We start from the raw sequence: 20,969 nt of genomic DNA on the forward strand, positions 1-20,969 counted from the left end.
ATGAAGCATCCACTTCCTATTAGAATTTTAATAAACTTTTCTCCGCAGGTCAAGACCACCGAGATAGGTCTTGGTTAAGTTATATATAATATGCTTTGATAACGGATATATTACTGTTTCAGATAAATAATGAAGAAAAAATGGCACGAGGAAAATATTTCACAAAAGAATTGATATAAAAAATAAGATAAAAAGGAGATTTGAGGGGCCGGTATATAGAAAGTCCTTTACAATTTACACTGTTGCGGTGACTGTCTATTCTTATGACGTAATGAAATATAGGCTGCATGCAGAAGTAATAAATGCAGTTGCAAAGATACATACAAATGATGTATAACAAGCCTATGCCTTAACAATATAGAACAAAAAGAGCTAATGTAACTAATGGAATAAGACAGAGATGCAATGACTCAACCATATTCTTTCTACTAATAACGTACCTGATACTAGAAAAAATTGAAAATACAACAGAAGATTTTAGAAATGAAGTAATAAGGATAGTGGCACTATTCTATGCAGATGATGGATTAATACTAGGACACACACTAGAAGAAATAACAAAAGCAATAAAAAGCCTTATGGAAATAGCGAGTGAATGTGGCCTAAACATAAACAAGGACATGAGTAACATATACTAATATACAACGACTGGTATAGTATCGATGATGTGAAAAATATGGAGCACATAGAAGGAATAAAAATAGTTAAGCATATTAAATACCTAGGAGTGACAATCAACAACATGAAAGACTACTTCAGAGAACAGATAAAAAGGGCCCAAATTAAAGCAAAGCAGATGGCAAATATGGTTAATAGTGTCATCAATAAAAGCTGTAGCAGAGTAAAAATAGGAAAATTGTATACTATAGAGCAATTTTGAAAGCGCCAAGTTACACAGCAAGTTGTGCGTTAAGATCCCCTATATGAGATAGCCATGGGTCAGTATGAAAACAAACAAAAATAAAACCCTGGATAATGTAAGTAAAAGAATATATGAAAGAACTAAAGATAAACTTAAACAAAATTGAACCAGTTAAAGACAACCAGTTAAGAGAAATAATAAACAATTGGGACAGAAAAGCATGGCAGAAAGAAATGAATGAAAAGTCAATGTTAAGAATCTACAGAAAATATACAGAAAACATAAGAGAAGAAATTTGGCATGACAACACTGAAAACACAATGCTGATCAATACGACCAGACTAGGTGTACTAGGGTTAATTGATAGAAATAGGATAAAAGGAGAAGATACAAAATGTTTATGCTGTGAGGAACAAAATGAAAATTTAGAACATTTCTTACTTTACTGTCCAGCATACAATGAGAATAGAAATAGACATAGTTTTATGCAGCAACCATATCAAGAAAATAAAGAGGAATTAGTAGCAAATATACTCTTATTGGTAGATCTACTGAGGGAGGAAGTGGAGAATAGGAAAGATTTCATAAAAGAAATGCGATATTTCAGAGAGAAGAAACTCAAACACAAACAGAGGAGGAATAAAACAAGCAAGGGAGCCGTTACAAAAGCATATTCCATATACTACTACTACTACTACTACTACGTACTAATTACAGAATATTGTGATAGTTAATCGTTATTACCGAATCATGGCACGACAGCTAATTGATTTCACATTCACCAGGACAAATCATTTAAACCAATTGAAATCTGCAGTATTGGCCATGACGTATGTATGCTATGTTATGTCACTTAGGTAGTAGCTAGCCCTAGAAGCCAGGCCTAGGTAGTAGGTAGCTAGGTACTAGTACCTAGGCTGTACCTTATAGGCTAGTAGGTAGCTAGCCGACTACCCAGTACCTACTCAACCCTAACCAGCCAAGGACTAGGTAAGCTAGGTAGTAGGCTAGATTGATACTACAGGCTTGCAATTCGCCACTCGTATGCTAGGTACCTAGGTACCTAGTATTAAGGTAGTAGCCTACTAGGTAGTAGTCCTAGGGTTAGTAGTACTATTACGGCAAGACTACCTCACTGGGCATGACATAGGTAGCTACCTATATATTATCCTAGGTAGTCTATCTACTACCTATACCTAGTATAGTCCATTCACTTAAGGTAGATTCTTGTGCCTACGAGACGTTTGTTTGGCGGCCTCTTGATTGGCTGGTACCGGGAGGTAGGCCGCTTGCTCAGTGTCTCATTATTTTCGTCTGTAGCTTAGAAAACTAACAGAATGCTTATAGGCTACCTATTCAATCATCTCATGCTTTGCACAAGATAGGAAAGTTCTGGTCATACCATAGGATTCGGTATTAGGGGGAAAAACCAGTGACTACCAACCCTTATCACGGTGGACAGGTCTTATTCACACGATATTTGAATGGTGAAACAAGAATACAATTACAACTCCAAGCATACCATTCAAAAGATTGAAGTTTCGTCAACATAATGTGATATATGAAAGCCCCATACGAACTAAAATAAGCATGTGACGCTCTTCGTAAAATATGTTTTCAAGGCAGTTTTGAAATCCAATATGGCGGCTACCGTGGGATGTACAGGTTCTGATCAGTGACGAAAATCATCTTTCCCAGCCTTCCCAGCAATCATTTGAACAATGTTAGCGTATATAAGTAACGTTTATTGATCTTACTCAAGATTGCAGTTGTAATCGGCACAATAAAACAACATTTTGTTACCTATATTACGGAAAGTATGAAACTTTTTATTCCCGGGGTCATGGTTTGAACTGAATTCATTCTTACTTTGTAATTGGTGGTTTTTATCCTTAATGCCATCACAACTGAAACTCCACAGGGCTTATTTGATTATTATTATACACATTTTGGTCTCAGTTCACTCCACATTGCACTTTAAACAAGTTGCTGTTCCTGGTTCCTAAGCGTGCACGCCACAAACACAGTTAGGAACAGCAGATGACGAAACTGCAAAGTTTTATTCCCTAAATTGTTTACTTTACTCGTTATTAGTTCAAATTTACTTTGTTATTTAAAAATTTTAATTTAATTCATGTATATTATCCCTTTTTTGCAACCAAATTACCCCGAAAAATTACAGATATTTCTAAAGTAGATATAATCAAATGTTTCTAACATTTTCATACATCTGGCTGCCGAAAACCATAGAGGAATGACTACGGATAAGTGAATTATATACATTTATTTTTTTTGCTTTTTTGTTTTTGCTAGCACTTTTCATTGATTTCAGTCTATATTAGTATTTTGACTTTCTTTAATAACCGTATGCCAGAAATAAATGTAACCTTTAATGTTTGCATGCTAAGAATGGCAAAATCATCGATGCCACATTAGTGGAGGCTTCACACATAAGCCGATTCATTATTATAAACTGTTTCCATGAATTCTAGTTGTCATAGTAATGCAATAATGATAAAATTGCTTTAATATTTATGTATATATACTTCCAATACATAGGCTAATTTCACCAATTTCAACGTTTTGTGTGTAGTCTTATACCCAGTTTGGGGGAGAGGGTAGGTGGAGCTTTGTACGCGTGTTCGTATCCATTTCTGCATAATGGAGTTTTTGTCTCTTGGTACAAGGACAAGTGTCGTTATTCTTTACGATTAGAGATTCACGATACCCTTATAAATTACGGCACTGGGTGTAATGCACTATAGCAAAATCTCGTTCTGATACGAGTGTTCGTTACAGAAATAGGTATTGCCCAAAAACGTGCTTGCACTGTCTCTGAAACCCATAGTAGGTATGCTGCTTTAGTGGTCAATCAGTTTTTTGTAAACAGGTATTTTTTACAAGCTTGCTATTGAATAAATTTGTATTTTTCTCAATCAAAACATATGCCCCTCAATGCTAACATTGCAATACACCCCCTGAACACCTGAACTAGCCCTGGTCACTTACCAGCCCGAACCATCATTTATTAAAAATTTACCAAATCTTTGGTTAAAATAAAACGATCAGTGTTGCCAATCTCCTGGCAAACACCCTCGTTACTAGTACCAGCCCACCGCTAGTAGCCCTGCCTCACGGGCCGGTCACACCTGCCCTCTCACGTCAATCACTTATCGTTCGCGGTGGAGTACAGATGTATCCACAGCGAACTCCTTTTGGTCTTGCCCGGTTCCTTCATTTGCACCTTTGATTTGATTGATTTTGGTGACGAATTACGCATCCCTTTGGATTGCGGTTGGATTGCTCTTAATACCTTGTCATTAGACATTTGATTCTGCAAAGGAAGAAACGAACACAAGGCTACGACAACGACCTACGCATCCTCGGCCACGACAATCACAGAAAACGACGAGCGGAAGTTCTTCAACACGTATCGTCTTTGCCAACAATGCAAGAAAAGGATGATTACCCTATTACACGATAGTCATTCCTTATGCGTAAATTGTAGGCCTGTTTCAATATAATGTAAAGACCAGATGTTTGGAATGTCAGGAGTGGTCTTTGGACCAGATGTTAGGGTATCTCAAACATAGGAAAGGTCTCGTATTAAGAAGTAACTGTAGGCAGGAAGAGACTAACGTAGATCAAGATAAAGACTTAGAGACAGTGCTCTTTAAGAGACTTGAGAGTACGCTGACATCGAGTATGACATCTGTTACCGATTTTATGTCGAGATTATGTGAGGATAGATCGAGCAATAGGGCGGGGATACTGAAATTATAACGTTCTTTTTTCCAGTCTGGCCTGTTCCAGAATCAGCCCTAACCGGTGCTGGGGGTTATGGGGATCCGCAAGCCCACAGGGCAGGATCCGCCGTCCCCCCTGGCGCGGAGCAGGCAGTGTTGGCAGCAGATTCCCCTTCCCTCGATGTGTAGTTCTCAGGATGATAAAAACTTAGGTCAGATATAGACGAGTAGGGATAATAGGCTACATAGTGTTTAGTTTAGGAAGAGAAGTGCAGGCTTCTTCGGGTCGGGTTTCTATTAAAAGTAGTAGTTTTTAGAGGCACAGTGTCCTTAGAGCATCTTTAGGCTTTTTCCTGCTTCGAGTTCCTTGCATCAGAAGCTTTTAGGCCAGGGTGGTTTTTTCAGATATGCTCCTTCGTCCTTTAAGGTTACTTTGTCTACTCATACGATACGATCGAAATTGTTAATATCAACTAATTCTCCGTCGTTCAATGCATATTGACTTACGATATTCAGTATGAAGAGAAATCGAATAAAATTAACTACGATTAGCCTAGTGTTCACGATGATATATCGTATGCATATTCAGTAGCCTAGCCTAACCTAAAGTATTCGCTGTACAACATATCGGTAGTTATTTTTATATTGGCTAACGCTGTAGGCTTAAGCATTCTTGACTTCGGATAATTCAATACAGGTGTAATTGAAAAACGAACGAGAATCCGATCTGAGGATATTAATATGAATGTAATCGAACAGAATGAAGATCGGATTCTGTCCGACTAAAGCATTATAATTGTATTATGTGTATCATCATATTGGGCGTAGTATAAACACTAAACTCGGCAGTCATTCACGCTGGAATCAGCGGATGACGAATACGGGTTTGCGTCGCCGACTCGCCGTATCCATCTCATTCTCTCCTGATTGACTAAAATGACTAACGTAACAACACTCTCACTTATGCCAAGTTTGTACAAACGGTTGACATTTAATATAGTCAATGAGGTATCTATCTTGGGGCATATAATCAGATGTCAGATATAAGGAATTTGTATGTATGACGTCTCATACGTTTAACAGATTATTGCCGTCAGTATTTACATGGAGCTTATGTCAATTACAGTTACAAATTATTACCAGTCGTATTATCAAATTACAATGACAAACTGAAATTAATATTAGGCCTAATAAAGTTAATTTAATTACCTTTAAATATTATTATTTATTACTTTTCAATTAAATTACAATTACACTAGCTTGTCGTCAAACAGCACTATTGTAAGGAGGTGTGGTTTAGACAGACAAGGATGCCGGCTAGTCTATTTTTTTTTTCTCCTTGGCTTCAGATTCAACCATATCACTTGGTCTCGGCTAATGTTTTTGTCCTTAGTTAGCATATTAATGAATATCTGGATACTTAACTTATGTAACGAAGTCATACTGTTCGTCTTACGATGTAATTTAAGACCAAATTTGATGATACGTCTCATTGGAAGGTAGTTTTCCCTCGGGTTAGATGGCGTTAAATTTAGGATTCCGTTCGTTTCACTCGTTTTCATAGGTATTACGAACCTTACACTTTATATACGTTATTAATCCTTTGTCGTGTGAAAACAACAGTATGAGCTCTTTCATGCTATTGAGTTTCTTTTACCACGGCTGCGTTGGAATTCATACAAAAGCTCGGGACTTCTGTCCAGGTTGCTGATGAACGTAATTTTGCCTTATTAGCTTCAGCTGCCTATCGGATTCGATTACTGTCACACAGGTGATCAATACAATAAAGTGTGTTGTTATAGGAGTCGATCGCATTAGCAACAAGTTCTCGTTCGGTTGTTCATAGCTGTACGGAGTTATACGAGTATTATCGTTAAGATAATACCCTTTTAACTTGCTGCAATTTGCGGAGGTGGAGATATTAGACGATCGTAATTTCTCTCTCTCTCTCTCTCTCTCTCTCTCTCTCTCTCTCTCTCTCTCTCTCTCTCTCTCTGACTGATTTTATCTCTCTCTCTTTTCCCTGATTTTTATATTCTCTCTTTATCCTAGACGAGTTGTTTCTCTCTCTCTCTCTCTCTCTCTCTCTCTCTCTCTCTCTCTCTCTCTCTCTCTCTCTCTCTCTCTCTCACTTTTCTGATTTCATATTCTCTCCATATTCTCTCATCCTATTTTCCACGCTCTCCTAACACTGGAACTCATTGTGCAACAGAGGTTTTTCTTCCTTTCACACCTTTTCAAACTTTCTCAATTTCCTTCAGCGCTGACTGACCTCATAGGTCCCAATCCTCCGGCCTTTGGCCTAAATTCTATTTTTTAAACCCAACAATCTTGCTGTTCTGAGTTAGTATTAGAGTAGGGAGCGACTATTAGGAATATGTATAAGGTATTCATGATATGATATATCACAAGAGGATTTTAAGTATTAGGACAGATAGGAAAGAACATGTCTAGTCTATCTGAGGGTATTCTTTCAAGTGCCAACCAGGCAGAGTACAGACAGGCAGGTACAACACTACAAGAGGACATCACTACGATCGACGACACCGTCGCAGACGCACCGATGGACATGGTTGTTCTCTCCGTACATGAGAGGCCTAAGGCCATGGGAGGTCTTCAGTTAACCATATTGGGGAGGGTCTTCAGTTCCCCCATACAGAGAGGCCGAGAGCCACATGGGAGGTCTTCAGATTCCCTCCATACATGAGAGGCCGAGAGCCACATGGGAGGTCTTCAGATTCCCTCCATACATGAGAGGCCGAGAGCCACATGGGAGGTCTTCAGTTTTTCCTCTACTCAGGTGAGGCACATAGCCAGCTGAGAGGAAACAGGTTTGTATCCCTTCCGCACTCAATGAGTTTTGACCTTAGGGTAGGTAGGTGCAGGGAGTTTTTCCCTCCACTATGGCAGGCTTAGAAGGCCACACATGGGAGGATTAGCTTGGACGAGTGACAAAATGAACTTGAGACTGACTCGCGTACTCAATTATATTGACTGACAAACTAGTACAGTGGAGGGGCCGGGCAGATTTGATTCCACACCTCCAAATTAATGTGTTAATCGGGCCCTAGTTCAAGGTGTTCAGGGGGTGTATTGCAATATGAAGTTTTTATTGTAAAACTAATATTGTAATACCTACCTGAACACCTGAATGATTCCCACCCTCCTCCCCTCTCATACAGAGTTATTGAGTTATGATTGACGTGAGAGGGCAGGTGTGACCGGCCCGTGAGGCAGGGCTACCAGCGGTGGGCTGGTAACTAGGTAACGAGGGTGTTTGCCAGGAGATTGGCAACACTGATCGTTTATTTTAACCAAAGATTTGGTAAATTTTAATAAAATGATGGTTCGGGCTGGTAAGTGACCAGGGCTAGTTCAGGTGTTCAGGTAGGTATTACAATATTAGTTTTACAATAAAAACTTCATTTTCCTCTTTTAAACGACTTTCTGGTCATTGCAAATTCGGCCCCATTATTTCTTATGGTGCGAAAACAGACAGAGGCCCAGGGACCGAAAAACGATTGCGTCCACACTACGGCGATAATCCGGCAGTAAAACATCTTCATATCCAAAAAGTAAATAATAAAGATATATATGCGCATTACGATTATACCAATTACATGAAGAGCGATAATCTGCATGAATAACTGGTAAACTGTTCTGCAAGAAAGTTGAGTAAAGCAATTATTTACAATAGGTACGAAAGTCAAGATGTCGTGACGTCATAATACAGGACTTAAAAGAACGTTCTAATTCCAAAAAATAATTACTTAAATTTGAGTCAGAATCGAGTTACTTTTTCAATAACGAATATTTGTTCCGACACGGCATACAAACCTTTCGGTCCTTTTACAATAGGAAGGTACTAGCGGCAAGCTGGAATAGGTCGTAAGCTTTCGAACAAAGGGTCGGTAGTTAACCTGCTGGTCGACAGGCGCGCGCAGCGCGACTGGGAGGAAACAAACAAATCACTTTTTGCGGTTTCGGCCTGATGGCGTGTGGACGTGTATCATCGCTCTCTGCCCGCTTCATCGTCGTTGCTTTCGCATGGTTGTGTTTTTCTTTTTCTATTTATCTAGTGAAACTGAATTGTAAGTACAATCATTTCATATTTATTTCCATTGAATTCAATTGTGAATTAAAGGATCTTGGTTTCTCCACGCCCTCCGATTACCCGAGTGCCGGGACTGAAGGGCGTAAGTGCGGGAATTCATTTTCCCAGAAATGATCCTCGTATTGTGTATGCTCGGTGCGAGGGCGGGAGAGCGCTCGCTCCGAGCGTATATTTTGGTTGGAAATGTGTAGATGAAAATCGTAAGTAAGTGCTCTTTTCATTTATATTTTTTTTTACCTGTATGCTCGTTGCCGAGCGAATGCGCTCGGCACGAAAACTTATTCTGTATGGAATGTGAATCGCAAGTACAGTATTCTTTTTCATTTGCATATATTTATTTTGATTGTAGCATACTCATTTTGGATCAGTTTCCGAGCTTACCCGGAAATTGATCCTTTCCCCTTTTTATTTGAATGAAGTGAAATCGCAAGTCCAGTTCTTTTTCATTTTTCATATTTTATTGAGATTGCATTGTTTACTTGGATCAATGTTTCCGCTATTTCCCGGGAATTGATCCTTCCCCTTTTTATTTGTATGAAGTGAATCGCAGCGCAGTATTCTTTTTTTTTTCATTTTCATATATATTTTGATTGCATCAATTCATTATGGATCAAGGTTTCCATTCATAATCGGGAATGGATCCTTTTACCCTTGCGCTCGGTACCGAGGGCGCAAATAAAGCGCTCGATCCGAGCCCTTATTCATTGTGAAGTGAATCGTAATGCAAGATTCTTTTCATTTTATTCCTTTTATTATTGATTGCATCAATATTTATTTGGTTCAAGTTCCGCTCAGTCAGGGAATTGATCCTTATGCCCTTGCATTCGGGCCGAGGGCACAATTGCTCTCGGGCTCTTATTATTATTGTTGGGTACATGGGTGCTGTGCGGGGTGGGGAACGAAAGAAACCCCCCCCCCCCCCCCCCCCCCCCCCCCCCCCCACCCCCCCCCCCCGCTCAGCTCCCACAGATGGCCCTTCCCCTTGGGGGGGGGGGAGGTTATCTGCGTTCTTCTCCTCGCCCGATCCGTCGAGCGCGGGGAGGGCGCTCGGTGCCCGATGTACAATTGTATTCGGGGTCTTCCACTCGTTCGGAGAGGGCTCACCCCCCCGCGCGAGGGGACTTCCCCCCCACTAATCGCTACTACTGTTATTTCCGCAGGTGCTACTGCCACGAGGGTGGACCTTGGTGAGTAATGGGCGTCCTTCCATTTGCAGGGCGTGCTAGTGTCCAGGGGCTGCGGTTCTATGTCTGGGTCTACTGCGGTCACCCATGGATGGTTGACCACGCTTCCAGGTGACGACGTCCCTCCTCACCTGGTGTACTCGCCTCACGTGTAACAGTCTTGACCTACAGCCGCTTGTGAAGTGCCGTCGTTCGCGTACCGAGAGGGGGGGCGTTGCCGCCGCCGACCTCGTGGTTGCCGCGCTGCCGCGACCACACTTCCGCTGACCCTAGAGCTCGCCCCTGGACCTGCCGCCGGTACCAGGATGTGCTGGCTGCTGCTCCACTCCTGTGTTTTCCGGTGCTGCTGCTGTTACCTGCCGATTTCTGGGCTGACTGTCCATGCAGTTGCTGCGCTGGCTGTCCCTGCCGTTGCTGCGCTGGCTGTCCCTGCCGTTGCTGCGCTTGGCTGTCCCTACCGATGCTGTGCTGGCTGTGCCTGGTGTTCCTGAGATGCCCATACCTGCTGACATCGTCCCTGTTCGTGGTGGTACTACCCCAGACTTTGGTCTGTCTGTACAGGTGCGTCCGGGCCCTGTGGCTTCGGCTACAGCAGCCCCGGCTAACCGCCCTGGATAGCAGATCTTACGTCTGTCCTGAGGAAGCGTGACGAAGAAGAGGAGGAAGGTGTCGTCGTCGTCGTCGTCATCTTCTTCATCGTCGTCGGCTGCCGCCTCTTCCCCTTCGACTTCTAAGGCTTCACAGCCGAGGAAGAAGAAGGTTGCCTCCTCCCTCCTAAGAAGTCTCCCTCGGGAGCTTCTCGGGACCCGTCTCACCTCGGTGGGACGGGAGGGTTCCTTCCGCTGGTCCTCCGCTCCTTCGGGAGCGGGGCCGCGTCTTTCTTCCGCAAGGAAGAAGACTACGGGGACCAGAGGGGTACCGGCTAACACCGGTACTACCTCGCCTGGTGTCAGTGGTTCTGCCACTGCATCAGGGTCCGTCTCGGGCCTCTCGTTCGCGGGGGATGGGGGGTATTCCGAGTTGTACGGTCGCCGACCAGCGACCGTGCAGCCAGGAACCGCAGACCTCGGAGCCTCGCTCAGCGTCAGGTTTCACGGCACGGGGCGGAAGACTGGTGACAGCCGCTCACGCGACTCTCACCAGACCAGCTCTCGCTCTCGCGGCGAACCAGCTGGCTACCCGGGGACGTGACGGTTCACGACCGGCCACGGGCTGCAGGCTGGGAAGAGGTCTCCCGTTCGCCGGTGCCAGCCACGGCTGGAACCAGCGACGTGACGTGCCGTGAGGACAAGCACCGGTCCTCACTGTGACAGGTGGAGCCTGCAGGTCGCCTGACCGTCGCTCTCACAGAGAGCGATCGGGTACGGCAACCAGCACCAGCTCTTCTGACACTCGAGATCGGGGCCGCTGTGCTCAGTCCAGCCGTTCTCCACAGTGAGACGGTTCGACCAGGCCTGCAGCTCGATCGCCACCGCGGGTTGACGATCGCTGCAGCCCTCCCAAGCCTGCTGGTTCTGCCAGCGAGCGAGGAGGGCGCGTCAGGTCTGCCTCTGTACCTTCAACCTCCTCGGGTTACACCGGGAGGAGCGAGGTATTGAGGAGTGATCGTGAGGGGTGCGCCCCTCATGATCCCACACGACGCCCTACGTGCCAGGCACGGTTCTTGGACCGGCCACCCGGACGTATGCGCAAGGGTTGGAGAAGACTGAGAGGGCTGTCCGCTGTTCCCCCTTTTTAGGAGGAAGGTTCTCGGAATATGCTCTTGTTCGAAGGGCTTAACGGTCCCACTCTGCAAGATGCGTGACTTCCGAGATCCAGAGGAACTTTGCCGAGGTTATGGCGCTGATTCGTCAGCACAACGACCTCGGGGAAGGATCGCCGCTCCCACCAGCAGAGCCATGTCTCGGCTCGAGTCGTTTTGGGGCCCAGAGAGGGAACCCAAATCGACGGTGGGTCTGCAGCGATCGGAGCTTGCGACGTGTTGAACCAGGTAGTCTCTCGTCTCCGGACAAGAAGGCTCTCTCAGTTCTGGCGGTTGAACAAGCTACTTCACCTCCTCTACTGCGACAGAGGCGTTTCTACGTGTCTTCGGACACCGTATTTGAAATACCCTTCGGTCCTCCTGAGGTTTCGACCTCGACGAGGACTGGAATGAGTCGGAGGATGGTATCGGCTCTCTCCTGTCAGGTGTCGATCAGCCCCACCCAGACGACGTTCACAGTGGCGGCAGACCTTACTACAGTATGAGTTCGTAACCCTCCTCGGGAAAACGTTTTTCTCCTGACGATACGTTTTCCCAGGCTCTGAGAGGCCATCGCCGTAAGGCGATGGCTGCTCCTTTTCTTCTCCAACTGCTAGTTCCGCTGGGAAGGCGAGCCAGTATCCAATTCCTCCCCCATTCCCTCTCCTTACGGCTACGAGGGAAAGGGGAGGGATCCTACAGAGATTTCTCTGTAAGATCCCAGTTAGGGGCTGCGCGACCGGGGGGACCTTCGGGTCCTACTGACGTAAGCCCCGGTCGTTGAGGAGGGATCCTGCCCCTTTCTCGATTTCTACGGGAATCGAGAGGACCACCAGCCGATATCGTTTGACGAATCGGTGGGGGGTTCGCGAGTGGCTTAGAATTCTACGGAATTTCTAGCGCACTCAGAGTGTTCGAGTTTTTTACGATCTCCAAACACTTAGGCGAGACCACGGTCCAAAGTGAGCGAGAATCCCCGATAATTGTTACACGATAATCGGGAACCTCGCTTATGCTCGAATTCCTGTAATTTCTAGCATTTGGAAGAAGACTGCTGCTGAAAGAAGAGTATCTCACAGTAGGCGATTAACCTGGAATAGAGAAGAACGGACGGGAACTTCCAGTTTGGCTTGAACTATCGTCTTCGGTATCTGTCACCATTGAAGCTTTCCTTTGGGAAAGACTTCTCCTTCACTCTCTTGACTAGAGAACGAAGGCGGTCGATCTCCAATCCTTATTCTCATTCCTTGAGAGGAAAAGAATTTAGGATGGAGTCGTGGTACAGAACTACAAATATACTACGTATATTACCCTCGCGACATGATTCTTTTAACAGTTGAATTGTCCGTAGGCGCATACCGTAGTTAACTCTACGGTTTGTGACCGAGACGAATTGTATCTTATTGAACTGCAACTCGGGGTTGCCTGCAACCTCCAGCAGTTATCAGTTCGATTTTAGATACTTGGTATTGTCATGACAACACCAAATCAGCTTTTGTGTTTACCGAAATCCGTTTCGGTTAAATATAATTGCTCGAGCGTATTCTTTATGCTCGATGGTTCTAGCCGAACGCATTTCCTTCGTGGAATAATGGATTACCTGGAACTCAGGATGACGAGTCACCGAGAGCTACTGCGTATTGAACTGCCTGATAGCGGCTCAGTATCAGCTAGGTCTCGGAGATGCACGGTCGGTTACGTCTCTCTCTCCCCTGGTTGATTGACTACCGAACCGTATCTCTGCCCAACAATCATGGACTTAGGTCTCGATTAACGGGGATTCTCGCAATAATGAATGACCATCTACTGCTGTGACGCTCGATTTCATCGCCTTCGACATGCGAGAATTTTCAACAGAGATATCTCTTGGACTCTTTAATCTTTCTGTTTACCGCACGATAACAGAAGTCGTACTAGTCACCCGCTGCATCGCACCGCGATAATGCGAATGATTTTTGCAGACATCTGAGTTGTCTTCAAAATATCTCGTATTCGCAGGTGTGCAATTATTCATTGCTCGCCCCGAATTAACAGATATGTCAGAAGACATCGCCTACTCTCCGACCTGACAGCTCTACTTCCAAATGTTCAGCCCATGAGAAGCAGTTCTTCAGGCAGTATTTCCCTGTCTTCATTACTGAAAAGCGCTCCGCTTTTATTGCAACTACGATCCTCACGGACAGCAATGAATACGGTTAGCGTTCTCAGTCTTTGTAGCACAGGTTTCAGAATCTTGAGAATCCTTCTCTCGGTTCAGCTGTGAAGACGTAGGTTGCATTTTCTGTACACCTTCGTCTTCAACGACACATAGTGTTGTTTCTCCTAGCCGAGAATCAACTATACTATGAGATATCTTGCCATCAGGGACCTCGGTCTCTAGAAGGCAATTGACTTTCGCCTGTTGGGCACATGCCTTAAGAGAGTCATCACCTTGCCTTCTGGCATCGGTGACGAACAAATATTTGTTTAGTCTCTTGGCATAACCCTTTTAAGGCGAAGGTCACGTGACTTGCTCGGGTGCTTGGACAACTTGCCTCCTACCGAACGCAGTCAGTCGGCAGCTGTCAGAGCGCCCAAGTCTGTTACGAACTTCGCTGTGGACTTAGTTCGGTTGTTCCATAACAGTCTTTTCTTCGTCTAACGGCTGTCACAGTACCCATACCATCGACACCCACCATTGAGTGTCGGGTGTCCCTATCCACTACCGAGAAGAACAACTTCGCTGCAGACGGATAGACCAGTATGGGTACAGGGACATCACCGAAGTCGAGAGAGGGATAGGTCATACGACCATTGCCTTCTTTTCCTCTGAGGTAATTGCATGACTTTTCCTGCGAAGTCAAGCATCCAGGGGATGGGGATTCGTGACGCTCGATTTCGTACCGAATTCGTAGCGAAGACTCTGAACCCTTCGGTTTCCTGACGATCGGTTAGAGTCCTTCACAATCCCTCCCTAATGGACTTCACCGCCTTCGATGCGAAGGAGATGCTGCTTGTCCTGTGAAAGCGCGACCGCGCTTTCTGAAGAAACTCGACATCCCAGGCTGAGTGTTGAAGACTCTTCGTGCAGCCAAGATGACCTAGAAGTACACTCCCTCGAGTTACACAAGAACTTCTCCGTGGCGCAGGTACTGAAGGCAGGGGTCTGGTACAACCAGACCACTGGCACCTCCTTCTACCTTTTGGATATTGCCCACAGGTCCTTGGATCGTTTCCTTGGGACCCGTGGTGGCTGCTCAACACGTTGTGTAGCAACCCAGACCCTAGCAGGCTGAACAGCATCGAGTCCTGGTGTGACTGTAAGAATAGATAAGTGAACAGCATCGAGTCCTGGTGTGACTGTAAGAATAGATAAGTGAATGAGAGAGTGACTGGCTTCTCTTCCTATCTTTTTCTCCCCCTCTACCTGTGGTAGAGGGATACGGTCATCACCTGCTGGATAAGGACGAGATGCGGTGAGCTACTCGACAGAGCCCATCCTATCCCTTCACTAGGGATGGGAGCGAATATCCACCACTTCCTCCTACAAGGGGGGGGAAGTGGATGCCAACAAGAGACAAACCATAACTTTATGTTGCCTCTTGCAAATAGGAACTTGTTCTTGTTTGCTGGTACGAAGAGATACGCTTGCCTCTCTCTTAGTACTTGGTCCAGAGGTCTGACCATTGATCCTGCGGTGCACACCCCGATCAATCGGACAGAGGCTTGGATCCCTCCCTCGCTCTTACGACCAGGGAGGCATTCCAAGGTTGGGCGAACACCAGTCTGTTCACAAAAGACTCAGATTCCTCCCACCAAGAAGTGAGTCTTCCTATTGTAAAAGGACCGAAGGTTTGTATGCCGTGTCGGAACAAATGACAATTTGTCCAAAATTGCATTTTTCCCTAACTATACAAACCTGAGGTCCTTTTACATAGTCCCACCTCATGCCACCCTCACTCTGCAGTTTTGCTTGGGCCAAAAGCAAAAGTGATTTGTTTACCTCCCAGTCGCGCAGCGCGCGACCTGTCGGGACAGCAGTTAACTACCGAACCCCTTGTTCGAAAGCTTACGACCTATCCAGCTGCCGCTAGTACCTTCCTATTGTAAAAGGACCTCAGGTTTGTATAGTTAGGAAAAATGCAATTTTGGACAAATTGTCATTTTCAAATTAATCATCATAAATATGTAAAATATTGATGTTTTACTATTTATTTTAAAAATTATCGAAGTGCACTCTTTGTCGTCGTCTTCTACAAAACAGTTGTTTACTCGGTGAGGGAAAGTTTTCTGATTGTTGTGATGAAAGTGCCCCAGCGTCTGTGGGTACAAGTGGTGCGGATTTATGACAGGAAATGGTTAGTTTATTGACACAAGCGACTCCGTAAACATCGAGATGGCGTCAATCTTCTAAATATTTCGAGTTGTAAGTAAAAATGTTGAACGCGTTTTGGTGAGATTTGCACTACATTTGACACTGTTTTCACTACCCTCTGTTTAAATCTTAAAATTTGGCCGTAATTTCTAACTTTGGAGAAAATACTTACATCGAAAGGAGAGTAGAGGTCTTTAGCTCCGTTTCTCACCAACAAGAAGTCACGACTGATGCCCATCTCCGATGTCAGGACGCGTTATAATGTACTTTATTTGGGATTGTCCACGCTGATCGTACATGGTCCACTCTGTACCCTACGGTTTTGTACATGAACTTTCCTGTCAGACATATACTTAGCTTACGTCTCTGACGTCACGACAGAATTCAAAACTCGCGGCAAACGCGACAGGTAGGTCAGGTGATCTACCTTACCCGCCGCTGGGAAGCGGGTGTAAGAACCAACATACCTTTCTTGCCAGATTTTTTCTGTCGTCGGTGTCGACCACACCTGTTGTCGGTACCTCTTGACAGTTGGATTCTTTTCTCGTTTTCGCCCTGGATTGTTTCTACGGACTTTTGGTGAAGTACCCGATCTTTTGGATTTTTCTTTGGATTTTCCTTTGGATTCATGATGTCTGATGTTGATACTAAGAAAACTGCTATGTTTAGAGTTTGTTGTATGACTGAGTGTAAGGTGAGGCTACCGAAAGCTGCGGTAGACCCTCACACAGTATGTTTGAAGTGTAGAGGGAATGAATGCACCTTTAATAATCCTTGTAATGAATGTGAAAAGCTGAATGAGGATGAATGGAAGTCTTTGTCTTCCTACTTGAGGAAGCTTGAAAAGGATAAAGTTAGGAAAGCTTCTTCTAGGAGCAGTAGTAGATCTCGTATTAGCGAGTTGGATATAGATAATCCTATTTTAGAAGTAGCTCCTTTGTCAGTTTCAGCTCCTGCTCCCTGCACCGAAGCCGAAGATGCGCCTTCGGAAGTGGCCTCCATGAAAGCCACCATTCGCAGTATGGAGATGAAAATTAAACATTTAGAAGGTAAGAGTGATTCCAATAGTGATTTGTGCAGTGAACCCAGTGCAGTGGAGGGTGCGTCTGATCGGCTCCCTAATGCTTCCAGGCCTAGACCTCTTCCAGACTCCCAGTCCCAGTGGAGGAGGAAAGTCGAAAGCCACAGGAAGGTTAGGGAGCATCCCCACCGGTCAGGCGTCCCCTCGGTAGCTCCTGTTGATCGTTCCCAGGCTACCTTGGATCGCTCTAAGAGAGAAATATTGCGCCAATGCTTCTGTTTTCGCCTTCGCCTTCTCCTAAAACGAGGATGGAGCTCTTCGAAGCCTCGCGCCCTTCGAAGAGAGCCTGGAACGCTCCCTGCGCCCGTCCATCCAGCCCTGAAGTTTTTTCGGAGAGCCTGAGGTGGAAGCGAAGAAATGTAAGAGATCTCTGGAGTATCGTTCCCCGAGCAGAGATCGAACCTCGTCACCTGTTCAAGAGTTTGTGAATTCTCCTGCAAGGGTGTTGGCTAACCTTCAGGCGCAGATTTCGGCTCTGGCTGGCTCTCTTTGCGTGTCGTCTCGTCGTAGGAAGGACGTCTCGCTTCCTGTAAAGAAGTCCAGGCTCCCCTCTCCTGACTCTCACTATTCGACGGAAGCGGCCCGCTCACCTGTGCGTTCGGAGTCTCGCAGGAGACTTTCTGCTTTGGACAAGATCCCATCTGCGTCCAAGCGCCATTCGCCTGACAGACAGGATGTCTTTGTTTCTCCTTCGGACAAGGAGCAGACTGCTCGTAGGAGATCTTCGCCCTACAGACGCTCTTCTCAAGACAGGATCGCTCCCCTTGATAGGCACCAAGAGCCTAGTAGGCGCTACACCTCGTAGCCGCTCCTCGTCTCGCCTCCACTCTCTTGTGACAAGCGCCCTAAATCGGACAGGCGCTCTTCGCTGGACAGGCGTCAAGAGCTTGTTAGGCGCGTTTCTCCTGGCAGGCGCTCTTCTCCTGACTTTCACTCTCCTCGAGTCAGGCGCCGAGATCCTAGCAGGCGCTTTCTCCCCTTGTAGGCGCTCACTTAGTAGGCGCTCGTCGCCGAGATCCTCTCTCTCGGTTTCAGGCGCCAAGAGCCTGGTAGCCGCTTCTCGTATGGCAGGCGCTGTTCGCCTGGTAGCCGCTCTCCTTTTGGATAGGCCGCCAAGAGCCTGATAGAAGTTTTTCTTCAAACAGGCGCTCTGCTCCTGACAGCCGCCTTACTCTGTTAGGCTCCAAGAATCTGGAAAACGCACTCCTCCAGACAAGAAGGATTTTGCAAGTAGGCACGTTTCTGAAGCTTTGTCTCCAAGACGTAAACGTCTTACTTCCTCTAGAGACTTTTATAAGGATAGTCGCGCCTCTAAGGATCATGAGGGTTCTTCAGCCTCAGGAAGAACAGGATCCCTCAGAAGAAGACCAAAAGGACCAAAAGAATCCTCTGTTTCCTCCTATAAGAGGTTAACAGATTGCTCCTGCAAGAGTTCGGAGATATCCTTTCTCCTGTGGCTCCTCCTTCTCCTCTTTCTTTATTCTCCACTTCGAAGACGTCGAAGGTTTCGTCTTGTGTAAGGATGAAACCTACTGTTTCCATGAAGGAGGCGCTTAGAGGTTTTGGGGAATGGTTCCTTTTCTAAGGAAGAGAAAGGGAAGACTGTTTTTTCTTTCCCTCCGTCTAAACTGACTGGCAGATGGGGATTCTGGTACGAATCGGGCGAACCTTTAGGCCTCGCTCTCCCTTCGTCTGCGGACTCGGACTTCTCTTCATTGGTGGATTCTGCTCGTCGTTCCGCCCTCCTGTCCGCCAAGACTACGTGGGGGGGGATGAACGAACTTGACCACTACTGAAGGGAATGTTCCGAGTCTGGAGAAGTTTTTCAATTTCCTTGATTGGTCTTTAGGAGTTCTGGCTAATAAGACCCAGACCCCTGATTCACTGTCTCCTGAAGATCTTAACTGCGTCCTCACTTGCATGGACAAAGCAGTGAGATACGGCTCGAGTGAAGTCTCCTCACTGTTTGGAGCTGGAGTTATAAGAAGCGGTCAGTCTACTGTTCGTTTCTCACTAAGGCAGTCACATGCACAAAGGGCCTCTCTTATGTATGCTCAACTCTCCCCTCTTCTGTTCCCCAAGAAAATTATTCAGGATGTCTCGAGTGCCCTTTCAGCTAAGGCTACTCAGGACATGTTAGCCCAGGCGGCCAGGAAACCTCGCTCTGTCTTCCAACCCAAGGCCAAGAAAGAGACTCCTCTGAGGCAGGAGCCCTTTCGAGGAGGACCCGCTGTCAGAGGTTCTTCAACCAGAGGAACTAGACCTTTTAAGAAGAGGCGGTAAACCTTCTCTAGGTCAGTCAGAGGGAAGAAATAGCGATCAAGGACTCCAGACATCAGTGGGTGCCAGACTACTGAAATTTGCCGACGTCTGGGCCCACAAAGGGGCAGACAATTGGTCCCTATCGATTGTCAGCAAAGGATACCTCATTCCCTTCTCGTCAAGACCACCATTGACGACAACTCCGAGGGAGTTGGTGGCCAAGTACAAGGACCCCATCATGAATCAAGCCCTTACTCTAGCAGTAGATCTCATGCTAGAGAAGGAGGCTATAGAACTAGTGAAAGATCCCCGCTCTGCGGGTTTTTACAACAGACTATTCCTAGTTCCGAAGAACTCAGGAGGATGGAAACCGGTTTTTTGGATGTAAGCGCCCTGAACGTCTTTGTGGAAAAGAGGAAGTTCGCCATGGAGACAACTTCCTCAGTGTTAGCGGCTCTTCGTCCAGGGGACTGGATGGTGTCTCTAGACCTTCAGGACGCTTACTTTCATGTGCCTATCCATCCTTCTTCACGGAAGTTTCTACGATTCATGATGGGAGGAAACATCTTCCAATTCAAGGCCTTGTGCTTCGGCCTGTCGACTGCACCCCAAGTTTTTCACGGGGTTTAATGAAAAAACGTGGTGCAGTGGCTACATTTGGAGGGAGTGAGGGTGTCGCTTATCTCGACAACTGGCTAATCAGAGCAGAGTCTCAAGAAAGATGTCTGGAGGACCTTTCAAAACAAAGACCCTTACATTGGCAAGTTCTCTGGGACTTCTGGTGAACTTCCAGAAGTCTCAATTAATCCCCAGTCAAGAGCGGATCTATCTGGGGATTCGGATAGCTTCTCTGGCTTTTCGGGCTTTTCCGTCGCCGGAGAGGATAGCTCGTTGCTACGAGAAAATAACGACCTTCCTAGAGAAAGATGCATGCACAGCCAAGGAGTGGATGAGTCTGCTTTGGACACTCTCCTCGTTGGAGCAATTCGTTTCTCTAGGAAGGTTGCCATCTCAGGCCTCACAGTTCTTCCTATACCAGAAACTGAAGGCGGTCTCTCCCTATATCTGGAGTTCTCCTTCAAGATCTCAAGGGGAATCAAGAGAGACCTCGGTGGTGGAACAACCCACTTCGTTTTGTGGAAGGAATGTCTCTTTACATGCCGAACCCCAACCATGTGTTGTTTTCCGACGCGTCGGAAGCAGGTTGGGGAGCGACGCTCGGGACAAGAGAAGTGTCAGGCACCTGGAAGGGGGATCAGGTGTCCTGGCACATCAACAAGAAAGAGTTGATGGCAGTCTGGATGGCATTGAAAGCCTTTGAGCCCCACATCCGAAATGCAGTAGTGCAGGTCAATTCGGGACAAACACAACAGCCTTGGCGTACATCAAAAAAACAGGGGGGGACACACTCCTTCTCCCTGTACGAAACAGCAAGGGATCTTCTGCTGTGGTCTCAAACAGGAAGATCAGTCTTCTCACCAGATTCGTACAGGGAGAAAGAACGTCAGGCCGATCTCCTGAGCAGGAAGAATCAACTCCTACCTTCCGAGTGGACCCTCCACTCAGAGGTATGCCAAGACCTGTGGAGAAGATGGGGCAGACATCACATCGACCTGTTTGCAACA

The 20,969-nt window shown here is 46.0% G+C and overlaps 1 protein-coding gene across 1 annotated transcript in view; it reads left to right on the forward strand.

Moving 5' to 3' along the window:
- The first annotated feature begins 1,533 nt into the window (after positions 1-1,533).
- Positions 1,534-20,969, forward strand: part of LOC135196237 (NFU1 iron-sulfur cluster scaffold homolog, mitochondrial-like) — a 146,572-nt gene continuing 127,136 nt past the window's right edge. The window contains exon 1 of the mRNA XM_064222914.1: positions 1,534-1,692. Within this exon, the coding sequence (XP_064078984.1) occupies positions 1,613-1,692 (80 nt within the window). The 5' untranslated portion in view covers positions 1,534-1,612. The remainder of the gene's footprint in view (positions 1,693-20,969) is intronic.

The sequence above is a fragment of the Macrobrachium nipponense genome, chromosome 17 (genome assembly GCF_015104395.2).
Source record: "Macrobrachium nipponense isolate FS-2020 chromosome 17, ASM1510439v2, whole genome shotgun sequence".
Taxonomy (NCBI): Eukaryota; Metazoa; Arthropoda; class Malacostraca; order Decapoda; family Palaemonidae; genus Macrobrachium; species Macrobrachium nipponense.